The 16380-nt window shown below is 40.5% G+C and overlaps 1 protein-coding gene across 1 annotated transcript in view; it reads left to right on the forward strand.

Annotated features, from left to right (window-relative positions):
* The window catches only part of CFAP221 (cilia and flagella associated protein 221), a 147658-nt gene extending 133822 nt beyond the window's left edge, over nt 1-13836 (forward strand). Inside the window, exons 22-24 of the mRNA XM_003416675.3 lie at nt 1-93; nt 7024-7119; nt 13224-13836. Of these exons, the coding sequence (XP_003416723.1) occupies nt 1-93; nt 7024-7119; nt 13224-13332 (298 nt within the window). The 3' untranslated portion in view covers nt 13333-13836. The remainder of the gene's footprint in view (nt 94-7023; nt 7120-13223) is intronic.
* The last annotated feature ends 2544 nt before the right edge of the window (nt 13837-16380 follow it).

The raw sequence follows: 16380 nt of genomic DNA on the forward strand, positions 1-16380 counted from the left end.
CTGTGATTCCTTCAACACAGTTATGCTTCCTGTAGATGTCCCTGCTGTTGTGCATGGCTTACCAGAAGAAGACAGACTGGAAATCATGGAACGGTACTTTTTTGCCTTTGGTCTCTAATGTTATCTGTTTCCCAAAAATATGGTAGGTGCTGTGAGGGATTTCAGAGGAGCACACAGTGCCTGAGCCTAAAACCAGATAAGAAGAGAAGGCCAACACCCAGCCATACCACTAACTAACCAGTATCAGTTGCCATCGAGTCAACTTAAACTCGTGGTGACCCCATGTGTGTCAGAGTAGAACTAAGCTCCATAAGGTTTTCAATGGCTGGTTTTGGGGAAATAGGCCTTTCTTCCGACGCACCTCTGGGTGGGCTTGAACTACCAATCTCTGGGTTAGCAGCAGAGCACGTTAACCATTTGCACTATCCAGGGACTCCATGCCACTAACTAGATAAAGCATGTTAAATTCATGGTAGGGGATAGAGAGACGCTGAGGTCTAAAATGTTTTGGTGTCTGATCTCCCCTCCAGGAGCTCAAAGTGGGGAATGTTGAGCAATGCATACTGATACAGTGTTTTGTCAGATGACTAGCACATAAGGTCTTGATAATTGAAAGCTATTATTATTCCTTGAATCCTTGATGTCCCAAACCCCTTGCCAGTATCTGGTACATGGTAGGCAAGCAGTGACTCTTTTTGGAATAAATGTCATATCACACGATAGTAACAATGTGAGAAATTAAGAAAGAGAGAAGATATGCGGTTATATGTCCAAAATATCAAATGAAGAGATAGTCATGTCCCAAGAGGTTTCCTAGATGAATTAATATTTCTGACATTTTTAAACTGAGGCAGAGCTCCACCTTCGATTTTTTTAATACCTTTGGGGAATGTGAAAGAACACTTGGATGTGATACTGCGTCTCTGACTGGCAGAGCTGGAGTGTGGCTCAGAGGGCCACCAGTCCGATGCAACAAGATTTCAGGCACATCAAGAAGACCCTTGGCTCCAAAAAGCTCTCTCTACTCTCTATTTCCCGAACGCCTATCACTGAAGAGCCATTCCTTCACCTTTGGACTTTGTTCTAATCAAACTACAAATATCTCAGGGCAGAGAACACTTTGAGTCTCACCTATAACTCAGTATAAGCTACTCAGAGCCTTTGAGTGGCAGGAGCAAAAGTGGAAATGGAAGATTCCTGGTCCACTAGGGAGACTGAGGAAACTTTGAGGAGGGGATGGTGAGAAGCTGAAAACACATACAGTTGGCTTAGCCATTTCACCAAAAACTAAATTAAAAACAATGGTTTTTTGAATGTCCCTGCACATTTCTGTTTGACTGGAGTTAAATATTTGCATAAAGGGTTTCATCTCTGTTCACTGAGCAGGCTAAGTCCCCAGTCCAGGGTCTGCCTGATTGTTCCTGCATGTGATTCTGACTCCTGCACAGGTGGCAGCTGCCAGGTATCACTTTGCCTTGAAGCGATGAAGAAGTGTTCTCAAGTATAGCTGCATGTCTTTTGTAAGATGGATGCCTTTGTTTTTATTTGAGAAATGATTCTGGGATGAATCGTTCCTATACATGGTCTTTCTGAAAATGTTTACCTCACAAATGAAACTCTCATTATTTAACTCCTATCACTTGCAAAAATATTATAGGAACTGTATTTATCAATATATTTTTCTAACTGGCTGTTTCTTTGGCATCCTGATTTGCCAAAATTTTCTTTGGCATGCCGATTTGCACTTACTATTCCCACTATTCAAATATATCTTCATTCTTAAAAAAATCTAAGCTTTCATATTCTACAATCAACATTTCCAACTCATTCTATGAAGCCAGCATTATTCTAATACCCAAACCAGGCAAAAACATTACTAAGGAAGGATAATTACAGACCAATATGTCTCATGAACATAGATGTAAAAATCCTCAACAAAATATAAGCAAATAGAATCCAACAATGTATAAAAAGAATTATACACCACAATTAAGTGTATGTATGCAGTTTTTTTTTTTTTAATGCAGGGCTGATTCGACATTCAAAAATCAATTTATGTAATCCATCATGTCAACAGGCTAAAAAGAAAAATGATATGATTATATCAATAGATGCAAGAAAAGCACTTGACAAAATTCAATACCCACTCATGATAAAAACTCTCAGCAATTAGGAATTGAGGGAAACTTCCTCAACTTGATAAAGAACACCTACAAAAAACCTACAGCTAAAATCGTACTTAATGGTGAGAAACTAGATGTTTTCCCCCAAAATTTGAGAACAAGACAAGAACATCCCCTCTCACCACTCCTGTTTGACATCGTACTGAAAATCCTAACTACTGCAATTAAGCAAGAAAAGGAAATACAAGGTATATAGATTGGGAAGGAAGAAATAAAACTGTCTTTGTTGTCAGAGAATGTGATTGTCTATGTTGAAAAATCCCAAAGAAGTGACAAAAATTCTCCTGGAACTAATAAGTGTTACAGCAAGGTTACAGAATGCAAGGTTAAGATACAGAAGTCATTTGCTTTCCTGTTTACCAGAAATGAACAATTGGAACTTGAAATTAAAAACACAAAACTCTTTACATTAGCACCAAAAAAAAGAGAAATACTTAGGCATAAAGCTAACAAAATATGTACAAGATCTATACAAGGAAAACTACAAAATTCTGATGAAGAAATCAAAGAAGATCTAAATAAATGGAGAGATATTTCATGTTCATGGATAGAAAGACTTGATATTATTGAAATGTCAATTCTTCCCAATTTGATCAATAGTTTCAATGCAATCCCATTCAAAATTCCAGCAAGCTATTTTGTAAACATCAGCAAAATGATCCTAAGTTTGTATGAAAAGAAAAAAGACCCAGAATAGCCAGCACAATACTGAAGAACAGCGTTGGAGGACTGACAGTACCCAACTTTAAGATTTAGTATAAAGTACAGTGATCTAGAAAGTGTAGTATTGGTCAAAGAATACACAAGTAAATCAATGGAACAGAACAGAGAGCCCAGATATAGACCCACACAGATGGTGTTAACTGATCTCCGACAAATGACTAAAGGCAAGTCAATGGAGAAAAGACAGTCTTTTCAACAAATGGTGCTGGAAAAACTAGATATCCACGTGTAAAAAAAATGAAGCTAGACATTTGATCTTAGACCTTTCATAAAAATTAACTCAAAATGGATCATAGGCCTAAATGTGAGATGCAAAACAACTTCTAGAAGACAACAGTCAGTCAGAAATACAGTCAGAATACTCCTTAGAAGCAAGGATGGCGAGACTTCATCTCGCTTACTTTGGACACATCATCAGGAGGGGCCGATAGCTTGAGAAGGACGTTATGTTTGGTAAAGTAGAGGGTCAGCAAAAAAGAAGACGACCCTCAACAAGATGGATTGACACAGTGGCTGCAACAATGCACTCAAACATAGAAACAACGATTGTGAGGATGGCGCAGGATCAGGCAACTTTTGGTTCTGTTGTACATAATAAGGTCGCTATGAGTCAGAGCCGACTCAACACACCTGACAGTAATGACAGAAGATAATATAGGAGAAAATCTGGATGAGCTTAGATTTGGCAATGACTTTTTAGATACAGCACCAAAAGCAGGATCTATAAAAGAAAAAAATGATAACGTGGACTTCATTAAATTATACAATCAGTTGTGATGGCAGCAAAGAAATTCTGATGACTTGAGTGCTGATAACAATTTATCACTGCCATGTTAAATTAGATGTATGTGATCACAGGAAATGCTTTATTACCTCGCACACTAGACCATGTTTCACATTTTATATCCTCAAAAATGGGTGTTAGTTGATTACTGTTTCTATAATTTTCTTTTGCAAACATATACTAATACTTTCAGTGCAGTTTTACAGGTAAATAATTAGTGAAATCCTAAATGTCTGAGGCTTAAATATCTAGTTATTCTAAGCCCTTCCCACATGTAGTTATACTTCGCTAGGGACTTGAGTCCAGATCTGAAAAGGAAAGTTGAGTGCCTTCCACTCAAGATACTGCATGGGGACATTCCCAAGAGTACCACAGCCAGGACAACACAATACACATTTCCTTCAGGGCCAGAGAAGTAAGTTCCCTCTGGCAGTGCCCGCTAGGGAGACGTTCAGCAGACCAAAACATAGTCAGCACTTCCTTCATTCAGCACTCATGTGCAGACCATTGTCACCACTTTCCTCATCTTTCACATGGGAATAAAATAGCACCCACTTCATAGAGGGTTGTCAGAATTAAAGGAGATAATGGTAATGTGAGGATGGTTATAATGACAGCTAACATTGATTGAGCACTGATGTGTACCAGGAAACCCTGGTGGTGTAGTGGTTAAGTGCTGTGGCTGCTAACCAAAATGTGAGCAGTTCACATCTACCAGGCGCTCCTTGAAAACTCTATGGGGCAGTTCTATCCTGTCCTATAGGGTTGCTATGAGTTGGAATCAACTCAATGGCAATGGGTTTAGTTTTTTGGTTTTTTAATGTGTACCAGGCACAGTGCTTTGCTATTATTGTCTCATTTAACCCCTACAATGAGGTCTCATTATTCATACTTTAGAAATAAGGAAACTGCTAATGAGGAAATAATGTTTGCAAAGCACCAGCATAGTAATGCGCATATAGCAGGTGCTCAGTAAAAGTTTGCTTTCAGTCTTAGAGGATTAAACAACTTTTTGCACTTTTCATGGGTATTTCCTGAACACAAAATTGCTATGACCATCTCAGTTTATGTATCACTGCTGAGCAAAGTGTTCCTGTTGGTAATTCCAAACTCTGAAGCCTTTTTTTGCCAGGAAAAGTATCAATAATTATAGATCTTGGAAGCATTTCTCTTTAACTGAGTGTGGTGGAAACTGCTATCAAAAAAAAAAACTATTTTTCTCTTCTTCTAAAATAATAATTAAAAAAAAAAAAAAGACCGTTGCCATTGTAATAGAGTTGTTGAAACTAGGGACTAAGTTTCCCAGCCTCCCCTGCAATTAAGCTGGCCATTTCACTAGGTGTCAATGGAATGTGAGCATTCTACCACTGGGGTCAAGGGCCTTACAGTGAGTGTGGCGCCTCCACACTGTCTCTCCCCCTTTCCTCCAACTGGAACCCATACAAGCAGTGACTCAGCTTTAATCACCAAACAACAAAGGCTCTGCAACCAAATCTGCCCTGCCTCCTGTTTTTGTAAATAAAGTTTTATTGGAACACAGCCATGCCCATTCATATATGTATTTCCTGTGTGTCCTTTCACACTACAGTGGCAGAGTTGGGTAGTTGCAATAGAGACCATATGGCCCACAAAACCTAAAATATTTACTATCTGACCCTTTACAGAAAAAGCTTACCCATTCCTGCTCTAGGGGATAGAAGAACCACAAAAAGATAAAAAAAAAAAAATAACTGAGAGCTCTAAAGGACTTCATGTTGCAGGAAAAAAAAAAAAAGAGCAACCTACAAATCTGGGATACTTACCTCAAGCAATGACTTGAAAGAGGGAGAAACTTCTTTGTCCCTTAACCCACCTCCTTAATACACTGAGCAAGTGGTGGGAGGAAGTGAGGCAGGCCCTGAGGGAGGAGGAGAAGGTTCACACAGCACCCAGGCAGCCTGAGCAGTTCAATAAACTGATCCTGGACACGAGAGCCAGATGACTTTCACCGAAGTGCTGAGTTCAGGACAAGCCTGTCTGCTGTCAAAGGCAGCACACTTCGTGGGTGTTCCAGAAGTCATCCTCTCCCAGAATGAGTCACAAGACTTCAGCAAAGGCAATACTGCCAACAGTCATAAAGTATGAGTGTGTGACTCAACAGAAGAGCTTGGTTTCACCACGCTTATATATATGTTTCATAAATATTAAATTAATTTTTAAAAACTGATTAAAAGAACATTGAGTACTGCTCTCATATGTGCTTGAGATTCATATTCAGTTAAATTACTAGAAAGAGTGATTTTTTTAGGCTGATTTATTCTCTGCTCCAAAACTGGTGGGTGTGTGTGTTCTTCAACAAATGTATATATTTGAATTGTGCAAAATATGCAAACGCATGGGGCGTGGTCTCTAGATACTTTCAATCCTCTTCTGTATTTACGGCCCAGCATGTCCGTGGTTCTTCAGTGCAGATTTTTCTAAAGGAAAAGACATATAAATCTGCTGAAACCTTCTTCTTTTCTTGAGTGCTGAGAGCTTTTTAAAGCTCTTTATGCCGAAAACAACCATCCATATAATAAACTCATGCCCTCCTTTATACCCAACTAAAATCCTGCCTCCTCCCAACCATCTCATCTGTTCCTGATTTATACCCTGAAAGCCTCATTCAGTGGGTACTTGTCACAGGCTGACTTGTACTGTGGATTGTTTGAGGAGGTACCTGTGTCTTCCATACTAGGCCAGCCCAGAAGAACTGGTTTGTACTTGACCATGTTGTCCATCGTGTTTAGCACAGCAGGGCTGGCTAGTCTAGGGATGGAAATGCCCCTGCATTGCTCTTGGCAGCATGCTTTTGTTTGTTTTTAATTTCCATTGTGCTTTCTCCTTTGACCCATACATCGTTTAGAAGTATATGGCTTAAATTAAAAGAAGTTGTGGATTTTCTAGTTTTATCTATTTTGCTGTTGATTTCTACCCTAATTCCATTGTGGTCAGAGAACATGCTCTGAATGATTTCAGCCTTTGAGAATCATTCAGGCTTGCTTTAGGGCCACAGACCTGGTGAATTTTGGTAAATGTTCCATGTGCACTTGAAAAGAATGTAAATTCTGTAACCCCATTTTTAAAAACTGCTTTTTATTCTCTGGTTATAAATGGTTACTCCTACTATCATTTGTTGGTCAAAAGCAATTTATCAGCTTCTACTTCTCTTTGCTTTTAGACTCAACAAAAATAGATGGGACAACAGTTGAAAGCCATATGAACTGAGTAACTCTAAAATGATCACAATATTTCATTCTATTTTTACTTTGGAAAGGGAAAACAGTTTCAGCTAAACATCTTATTCTTTTTCAGTGAGTTCTGTGAACAGGATATAGACATTATGTTGACTCCAGAAATGATTCAGGTGGAATTCCCAATGTTGGACCACAAAGACTCCAAGAAGGAGAAGTAAGTGAATGTTTTTGTGCCTTGTTAGGAGGTAAGCTTGGATAAAATTTGTCCTACATAAAGTACAAAACGGTTGTGTTGTCTGAATCTAAATATCTCAGGTGTAGAGACAGACACGTTTCTGATGCTGTAGATATTTAGATATATGATATTTAGATATATGTATTTTTTCATTTTATGCACATCGTGCCTCTTCAACTGTTATTAGCAAGTGAACTTTTAAACCCTGAATCCAATTTTTCCATTTGCTTATAATTTAATTTCTTATAAAACAGAGATGTGTCTATTTCTTATTAATAGCTGACTGGGTTTCATTCAGCATAAGGAACCCAGACTCTGGAGCCAGACGAGACCTGTGGCTGAATCCCAGCTCCACCATTTATCATATCTGAGACCTTGAACCAAGTTAGTTCTCTTTCCTGGGCCTCTCTTGCCTGATTTGTAAAATGCAGACAATAAAACCTCTTTCACAAGGTGGTTGTGAGGATTAAATGAGATGCCAGATGTGAAAGCGTTTAGCGAGTTGCTTGGTGTGAACCAGGTGGTCAGCAAATGTTACTTCTTTCCTTCGCTGCTCCAGCAGGTGGCTAACTAGCTAAGCAAACACCTTCACAGTCATGAAAAAGACTGGTTTTTTAAGACTCCTGTTGTAATTTAAATAACCACCTATAGTTTATATGTTTTGTAAGTTTGAAACAGTTTAGTTTTTTTTTAACTTTCTTGTTTAAAAGAAAATGCCTTTTTATTGATAAAAAAAATCAAAATACACAGAAAAATATAAAGAATAAAATAAAAATAATCCTACTACCCAAGGGAAGTAACTTTTACATTTTCATTTTATTTTATTATGTTTTAGGTGAAAGTTTACAGCACAAATTAGTTTCTCGTTCAAAAATTTATACACACACCACCAACTGCTCTGACAGGGATCACAATAGAGGGTCCCAGACAGAGCTGGAGAAAAATGTAGAAATTGTAACTTACACACACAAAAAGACCAGACTTACTGGTATGACAGAGACTGGAGAAAGCCTGAGAGTATGGCCCCCAGACACTCTTTTAACTTCATACTGAAGTCACTCCTGAGGTTCATTGTTCAGCCAAAGATTAGACAGACCCATAAAACAAAACAAGACTAAATGGGCACACTAACCCATGGGCAAGGATGAGAAGGCAGGAGAGGACAGCAAAGCTGGTAACGGGGAACCCCAAGGTCGAGAAGGGGAGAATGTTGATATGTCCATGTCGTGGGGTTGTCAACCAATGTCAAAAATGATGTGTATTAATGGTCAATGAGAAACTAATTTGCTCTGTAAACCTTCATCTAAAGTACAATAAAAAAAAATTTTATACACAAATTGTTTGTGAAATTGGTTGCAATCCCTGCAATGTTCAGTATTCTCCCCCTTTCCTTTTCTACCCTGGGTTCTCCGCGTCCATTCATCCAGCCTTCTGGTCTCTTCCGGCCTTCTTGTCTTTGCTTTTGGGCAGGTGTTGCCCACTTGGTCTCGTATACACGATTGAACTGAGAAGCACGTTCCTCACATGTGTTATTGTTTGCTTCATAGGCCTGTCAATCTTTGGCTGAAAGGTGGACTTCGGGAGTGGCGTCAGTTCTGAGTTAGTGGGGTATCTGGGACCATAGTCTTGGGGGTTCCTCCAGTCTCTTTCAGACCAGTAATTCTGGTTTTTTGTGTGCGAATTTGAATTCTGTTCTACATTTTTCTCTTGCTCTGTCTGGAACTCTCTATCATGATCCCTGTCAGAGCATTTGGAGATGATGGCCAGGCACCATCTGGTTCTTCTGGGCTCAGGCTGGTGGAGGCTGTGGTTCAAGTGGTAGTAACTTTTACGTTTTGATATATGGCCTTCTAAACATTTTTATATACATATGTATACACACATAACAAAAAATAAATCATAATAAACTTTTTTGTTTTCTGTATTTAACAATATATCATATATATGCATTTATAAATATAAATATCATTGTATTTCACTGTGTAGATGTACCATAACTTATTTAACCAACCCCTGTGATTGGGCACATAGATTCTTTTCAGTGTTTTGCTATTATAAGTAATGCTTCAGCAAACATCTTTGTGCCAGAATTTTCTGCAAAGCTTACCAGATAAAAACATAAATGCTAAATCAATGTGCATTTTAAGGTTTTAAGACAGATTGCTAAATTGCCATCCAGAAAGTACAACAAGGTACCAGCAGGTCAAGGGCGCCTGCATTCAGTGGTAGCTAACTGCCTCCAAGAACAACTGCCAACTTTGCCAAGAGACCAGAAGAACTGGATGGTGCCCGACTACCATTACTGAACATTTTAGTCAAAGATTCTACAGAAGAATCCTGATCAAAAGGGGAAAATTGCAGAATTTCAAATTCTCATGGACTCCAGACTTTCTGGAGCCATGGAGGCTTCATGAACCCCTGAAACCATTGCCCTGAGGTAATCTTTAAACCTTAAACCAAAAATATCCTCTGAAGTCCTCTTAAAACCAAACAATGGTTTATCTTTAACTAGTGAAAAATGTCCACCTTGAGCATTATGCTCTTTTAAGAATTATCTGTATGATATTGCTATGAGTTAGAATTGACTCAGCAGCAATGGGTTATATGGGATCAAATCAATAACAGCAACTCGATGGATTAGATAAGAATCTTAGTGGACAGTGAGTTTATGCTAATTGGAGAGAAAAAACTCAGAAAAGGAGGGTGAGAATGGTTGCACAACTCGAAGAATGTAATCAATGTCACTAAATTGTACATGTAAAAACTGTTGAATTGGTGTGTGTTTTGCTGTGTATATTCTCAACAACAAAATAAGTAAAATTGGAAAAACAAAAAAGAGTGCCTGCAATTCAAACACCTGGACAACATGGACTAGTATCTTTTTTTTTTTTTTTTTCTTTTTACCAATGTGATAAAAAGATGACTATCTTATTGTTTTAATTTTCATTTCTTTACTGCTAGTGCTATTAAAGTCTCCTGTGCTTACTAGCTATTTTTCTTCTTTTGTGAGAGGACTTTTGGTCTTTTTGCCTATTTTATATTAAGTGTTTATTATTTATTTGTAAGAGTGCTTCATATATTAAGGATAACTACCTTTTCTTATATAGGTTGCAAATTTGTTTTCTCAGCTTGTCTTCTAATTTTGTTTAGGGTGTTTTTTGTTTTTGGGGTAGGGGCATCACCTTTTCTGAAAGAAATGCCCAGTATCCTGGAGTAGGATGGGGTTTCTTGGCTTGCCTGTGATAATTTCAGAGGCCCACAGCAACCAAGACTTCTCAAAAGTTAGCAGTTTCTGGCAAAAGAGAGTTAATAAAAAAAACTAAACCCATTGCCATTGAGTGAATTCCAACTCACAGTGACCCTATAGGACAGAGTGGAACTGCCCCACAGGATTTCCAAGGAGCCGCTGGTGGATTCAAACTGCTGACCTTTTGGTTAGCAGCTGAGTTCTTTAACCACTGTGCCACCAGGGCTCCATGCAAAGGGTTTAGGGAATGAAAAATGTTAATGGTATTTCAGTGAGCATCTGCTTTGATCAGTTAATTAATTCAATAAAATATCCTGTTAAACTGCATAGCACCCAGTACCTCTTACACCTCAGCAATGGGATCCACTTGGTCTTTTGTTTCAAGTTTCAAATGGTTGACTAAGAGTTTTAAATACCACCCCCCTTTATTTTCCGTTTCAAAAATTACCCCGAACATAGAACAGCTCGCCCTGTGAGCAGGGTTATGTCCAATACTGTGTATACGTTTGCACCTGAAGTGCTTTTTCACCTTTTTTTACTACGGAGCTACTTTTAAATGCCGCTTGATTATTAAATTATTATTAAATGAAATAGAAGTACTACTTTATATATTCACCCAAAGGAGTGTGTCATTCTTTTCCTTTTTTAAATGAATTTCAACTACTTTACAAAAATAAAAATAAAATAAACTACCACAGAACAAACTCTACACATTTTCTGCACACCAAATTGTCTTCCAATTTTTGCAGCTTTTCAGAGTCTGCATGCATTTCACACATGTGCCATCAGCATATCCCTGGTATTCTGAGTTCACTTGCTTTGCAGTTCAAATTATTTTATGTACATTTTTCCATGTGTCAAAATTGTCAAGAGAATGATCATCTTTTTGGCTGCAGAGTATTCCAACAGGTTGATATCCCACAGACTGTTCTCACAGGTTACTTGGTTCTGAAATCCTCTTCACTCATAACAAGCATTACCCTATATTCAGTTTTGCCTTCTTTGTTCTTCCTTGTCCCTCTTCTCATCTCCTTCAGCCTCCACAGCCAGAAGCCAACAGCGTCACCACCATCAGACACACACGCAGCCAGAGCTTAAACATTCAGGGGTAGAAGAGAACAGCACCTCAACAGTGTTTAATTCCCCCACGAAGACTGCTATCCGTTGGGTTTCTGGCAAACGTTTATTCTTGCGGATGCAAAGAATTATCTGCTATCCCCTGGTGGCTGTAATTAATCTGAGAAACTCTTTTCTGCCTCCACAGTGATTTCAGCCCCATCAAGACCCAGTAAGGGCAGCCATGTTGTGAAAAGCCTTAAACGTCCAAGAAACTGAGATCGCCCGTAGCTGCTGGACACATCATTGAATGCTCCTTAGATTACCACTGTCTCTCCAAATCATTAATACCTTTAAGGGCAGATGTGACCTGTGTAGTTTTAGACGTGATTCTCTAAAGTGGTGCTAACTCATTTTTTCAGTTGCTTGTATTAAGGAACATTTTAATTCTCCATTTTCAGATATTTCTGGTTTTCCCAAACTGTCGCATTTGCCAGGACTTCACATTTCACCCTCTTTAGAAAATGTTTTAGAAGCATGGAATTTTTTTAGTTTTTGTTTTGTCTTTTCCATATTTTATTGTGTTGAAAATATATACATCACAAGATACGCCAATTCAATTTTTACATATATAATTTAATGACATTGTTCACATCATGCAACCATTCTCGCTATTTTTTTTCCAGATTATTCTACCACCATTAACATAAACTCAGTGCCCCCTAGCCAAAAGCTCCCTCTTTCCCCCTCCCTCCCATTCCTAGTGGCCACTAATAGAAGCATGCCATTGTATATTGTATTCTTCTATCTACTCTACAAGGCAGATCATACAGCTGAGCTCACAGTCTGTAGACTTCTGCCCTTTCAACCAAATATATTCATCATTTCCTCTTAGATATTTGAATGGTAGTAAACCTGACAAAAACTTCTCGGTTAAGTCTCTGTCTTCACCTTAACCCTTGGCCTGAGCCCACCAAAAGGCTAGTTGACCCCTAAGAAGCCCAGATACTTCCTGCCTGTCAGCCCCTAATTGTTCTCACCCCTTAATTGACAGCCGTATTTTATTTCCACATTAGGTTGAAGTTCTAACCAATAGCCGCCTTGCACACCCAGCAATCCAGGTGCATAGCCCTCCCTCTCAGCCTTCTGGAGTCATTGTCGGGGTTAGAGATATTGTGTCTGTTTTATACATAAAATGGAAAATCAACTAATGCTGATGAAGCATTTAGAAGACAACATGCTTCTAAATGCCTGCGATTTCTCATTTTACCTTCACAACAATGCTGGGAGATAGAAATCAGCACCATTTATACATCAGCAAAGTCCCTGGGTGGCACTAACAGTTAAGCACTCAGCTAGTACCTGAAAGGTTGGCAGTTCAGATCCACTTAGACGAAGAAAGACCTGTCGATCTACTTCTGAAAAACCAGCCATTGAAAACCCTGTAGAGCACAGCTCTACTCTGATACACATCAGGTCACCAGGACTTGGAAATGACTGGACGGCAATGGTTTGTTTGGATTTTTTTTTTTTTTTTTTCTGATACAACAGGAAACAGAGACTCTAAAAGTTGGGATGACTTGTCCATGCTAAGAAACCAGTGCAACTAAGATCAGAAGCCAGGCGTGCATGACTTACAAGCTGAATTTTTTCACTATAATTATAGTTTAAAACCTTTTTTTATAAAAAACTCCACTGAGTATCCCGGCCAGCACTGGGCCCAGCAGAGGGGCACTTTATTAATTGTCCTCATGTTCCTTGTCACGTTTTTGATATTTAGAGAGGTGAGAGAGCAAGCCCAGCTACCTGAGAAGGCGGGAGAAAAGGTGCTGGAGGAGATGAAGAATCTGCGGGGGAAAGCGCTCAACCCATACCTGCTCCTGGTGTAAAGCCCACCACCAGTCACTTCCTCTCGTTCACGTTCTGTGCGACACTGCTGTCCGTTCAAGTTCCTAGAGAAAAGAAATGTGGATATTACATTTTTAAAGTATAATTTGTCTTTTTAAAAATAAAATGTCATTAATATGATGGCAACGTTTGAAGCTTCTTGGTGCAAGGCTTAGTGCCAGAACAAAAACTGCCTGAGAAAGGTGAGAGCCGCTGTGATTAGGGGCTAGGAGCCAGTCCTGACAGCTCATCCTGAGAGTGGTTTGGAGGTGTGGGGCCCAGGGCTGGAGGCGGGATGGGTTTGGGGAAGAATCCCTTCTCCCCCTTGGCTCCCTGAGCACTGCAGACTTTGGCTTTGACAGCCACTCCCAGAAAGAACAGCGTTGGCATGTTCATTGGCACCCCAGGTAGCTAGGCCTGTGGCAGACTGGTGAGAGGGCACTGAGACTGGGGAGACATTGTGGGGCAGCTAGAGTTTGCAGGCTAGCTTGGGAGCCTTTGCACATGGTGTGCCCTAAGCCTCCACCACCTTCTCACAGCCGTACTCAGCTCAGGCTTCCGGGCCTTCGCCCCCTTGGGCTTTGCACTTACCTCTGACCTAGGGGCTAAGTCTTTCATCTCTGGGCACCTAACGCCTGCCACTGCAGAGTGGGTCCAGTCAGTGCTTGCTCAGGGAATTGCTCCCCTCGACAACCAGATTTAAAACTACTTTGTCCACCTGCTTCATTCAGCAGTACCCAATCAACAATTAAGCCCTGACTAATTTCACCCACTCCACGCCTCTTCTTCCTGGGCCCAGCATTGCATTATTTATGTGTACTCTCTTGTTCAGGGCTGGTTACATGACTTTGAATCTGTTCTCATATCAATGCATGTATTTACATCCATTTCAGTTTCTCCACATATAAACAAGAGCCAATTTCTTTTCTTTCTCTCTCTACCTTCCAAGGGCCATCATAAGGCTGTGGCCCTCACGGAATGGTTGTATTGCTTGTGTTGGAGATTTGGCGCCACCTGGCGGATGCCACAAGAAAGGCCTCTTCTCCCTCCCAAATTGAAGCCTTGGGCTCCCGCCAAATATGGATTATCATCTTGCATTTTTCAGATCAACTTTGGGTGGAAAGACAAGGAAACCGTAGGTATATTTTCTTCCATGATCAATCTCATAGAAAAAAGTCCTTCAGGGAAATCATTGACTCCATGGAGTTTGGGGGCTCCCTGTGGAACCAATATTCAGCTTCTACCAGGGGTCATGGATATAATCAAGGACTAGCCTAGTGAATGAGGCTCACAGGGTCAAACCACGGTCTCTGGAGACCTGCTGGGTCCTTCTCTCTGGCATTTACTCAGATTATCACATTGTTCTCTCTCTTCTCTCTCTCTCTAAGGCCAAATACAAAACCAAAGCACCTCAGGAGAAACCCCTGCAGTTCCTTCATTTTACACATAATTTTAATAGATTCCTTATATAGGACTATCTGTTGGTGGAGTATTTTCCCAAAGGTCCTCACAAGCTCCTGAGGCACAGAGTACACCCTCAACAAATGTAGCAAGTTCATGAAGTTTCTTCGCCTTTTATAAATAGGGAGTCTTAACAGTATTGACTTTATGGGATTGTTGTGAAGTTAACTGAGGTAATCTTTGTAGCACAGTCCCTGGAATACAGTAAGTGCACAATAAATGTTGGCTCTTATTAGGATCTCAATATTTGTTGAAGGAGTGAAGCTGACTTCATTACCCACCACCCATCTTTCTCATTTCTCCTCCCCACCCTCTACCCAACCATCTCCCATTTTCCAATAGCTAAGTTGGGAGCTGGGCATGAAAGAGTCTTGTTCATATGGTGAGGGGATGAAACATTGCTCTGAAGAGCACCAAGGCTCTCTCTTTGGCCAGCCTCTGGGGGGATGAGCTCAGGTAAATGTTTAAGAGTGGGATGGTTTGGGGTGGGCCTCTCTGAAGGCAGAGGTACGGGCTGATGGGCTCAGTGCTCTCTCACATCCCTTCCAAAGATGTGGAGGAGAGAGAGTCTCAGGTCTTTGTCTTGAGCTTGTAGCCTTCCCCTTCCAGGTCAGACCACAGCCATGTGCCTTTCTCTCACTAGATGGGACCACAGAGAGTAGGTCCATCAAGAAGGCGAGGAGACCTAGCTTTCCTAGAGGACATCTTGCAGAGGTCCCTTTATCCAGAAACATGGAAGAAAGGGGCAGCCACTTACCTCCAAGGCCTGAGAGTCCATGGTGCTCACTCCCCTCCTCACAGTCAATCAGGTCAGAGTATGCACCTTATCCAAGGGGTGTTGATCAACAGGCAGACCAGGGATGCTGGCATGAAAAGATAGGTTGTATAATCAAATTCCTTCTCCCAGGAATCTGGACTAAAGAGTAGAAAGAGACTGAGCATGTTAGCAGCAGGGACAGAACCTGGCCACTTAGGAAGTAGAGAAACAAGTGGGGCAGCCAGGCTGGACTGTGAGCAGCTGAAGTTATGAGGCACGGAGGAAGTGGGCTTATAATGTTTGGAAAACACACAGAACAAAACCAGAGGCACCGAGATGGACCAGGATGGAACCTGAGCCTGCCTGTCTCTGAGCTGCCCCAGGTCCAGCCAGCCCCAGTTCCAGGCCTTAAAACAACCCTCTTTTTCTTGAAAAAGCTTTAGGGAATCTGTTGTTTACCACCCAAAGAGCCTGACCAGCTCTCGGGACTTGGCCAAGGCATGAATCCAGAGGTCTGGTAAAACATTCTCCAAAAGTTCTGTGTCTTCACAAACAATTTTTGTTTCTGGTACTCTGTTTGAATGAACTTTGTTAAACCCATTGTGAAAAGACTTTAGAGAAAGCATTATGAAATCAAGACCCTGAGATGTATAGAGATGGTAGTCAGACACTGTTCACTCTCCCATTGATCAACAGTGCAAGCTCCTTACACACACACACACACAGAGTCTGCCCTATCTGTATCTCAACAGCTAAACCCCACAAAAGTACGGTGCACACACAGATTCCCCCAGAGGCAGTCCTAAGATCTAAGCGGGGATGAGACTAGTAG

Source organism: Loxodonta africana, chromosome 6, assembly GCF_030014295.1.
Source record: "Loxodonta africana isolate mLoxAfr1 chromosome 6, mLoxAfr1.hap2, whole genome shotgun sequence".
Classification (NCBI taxonomy): domain Eukaryota; kingdom Metazoa; phylum Chordata; class Mammalia; order Proboscidea; family Elephantidae; genus Loxodonta; species Loxodonta africana.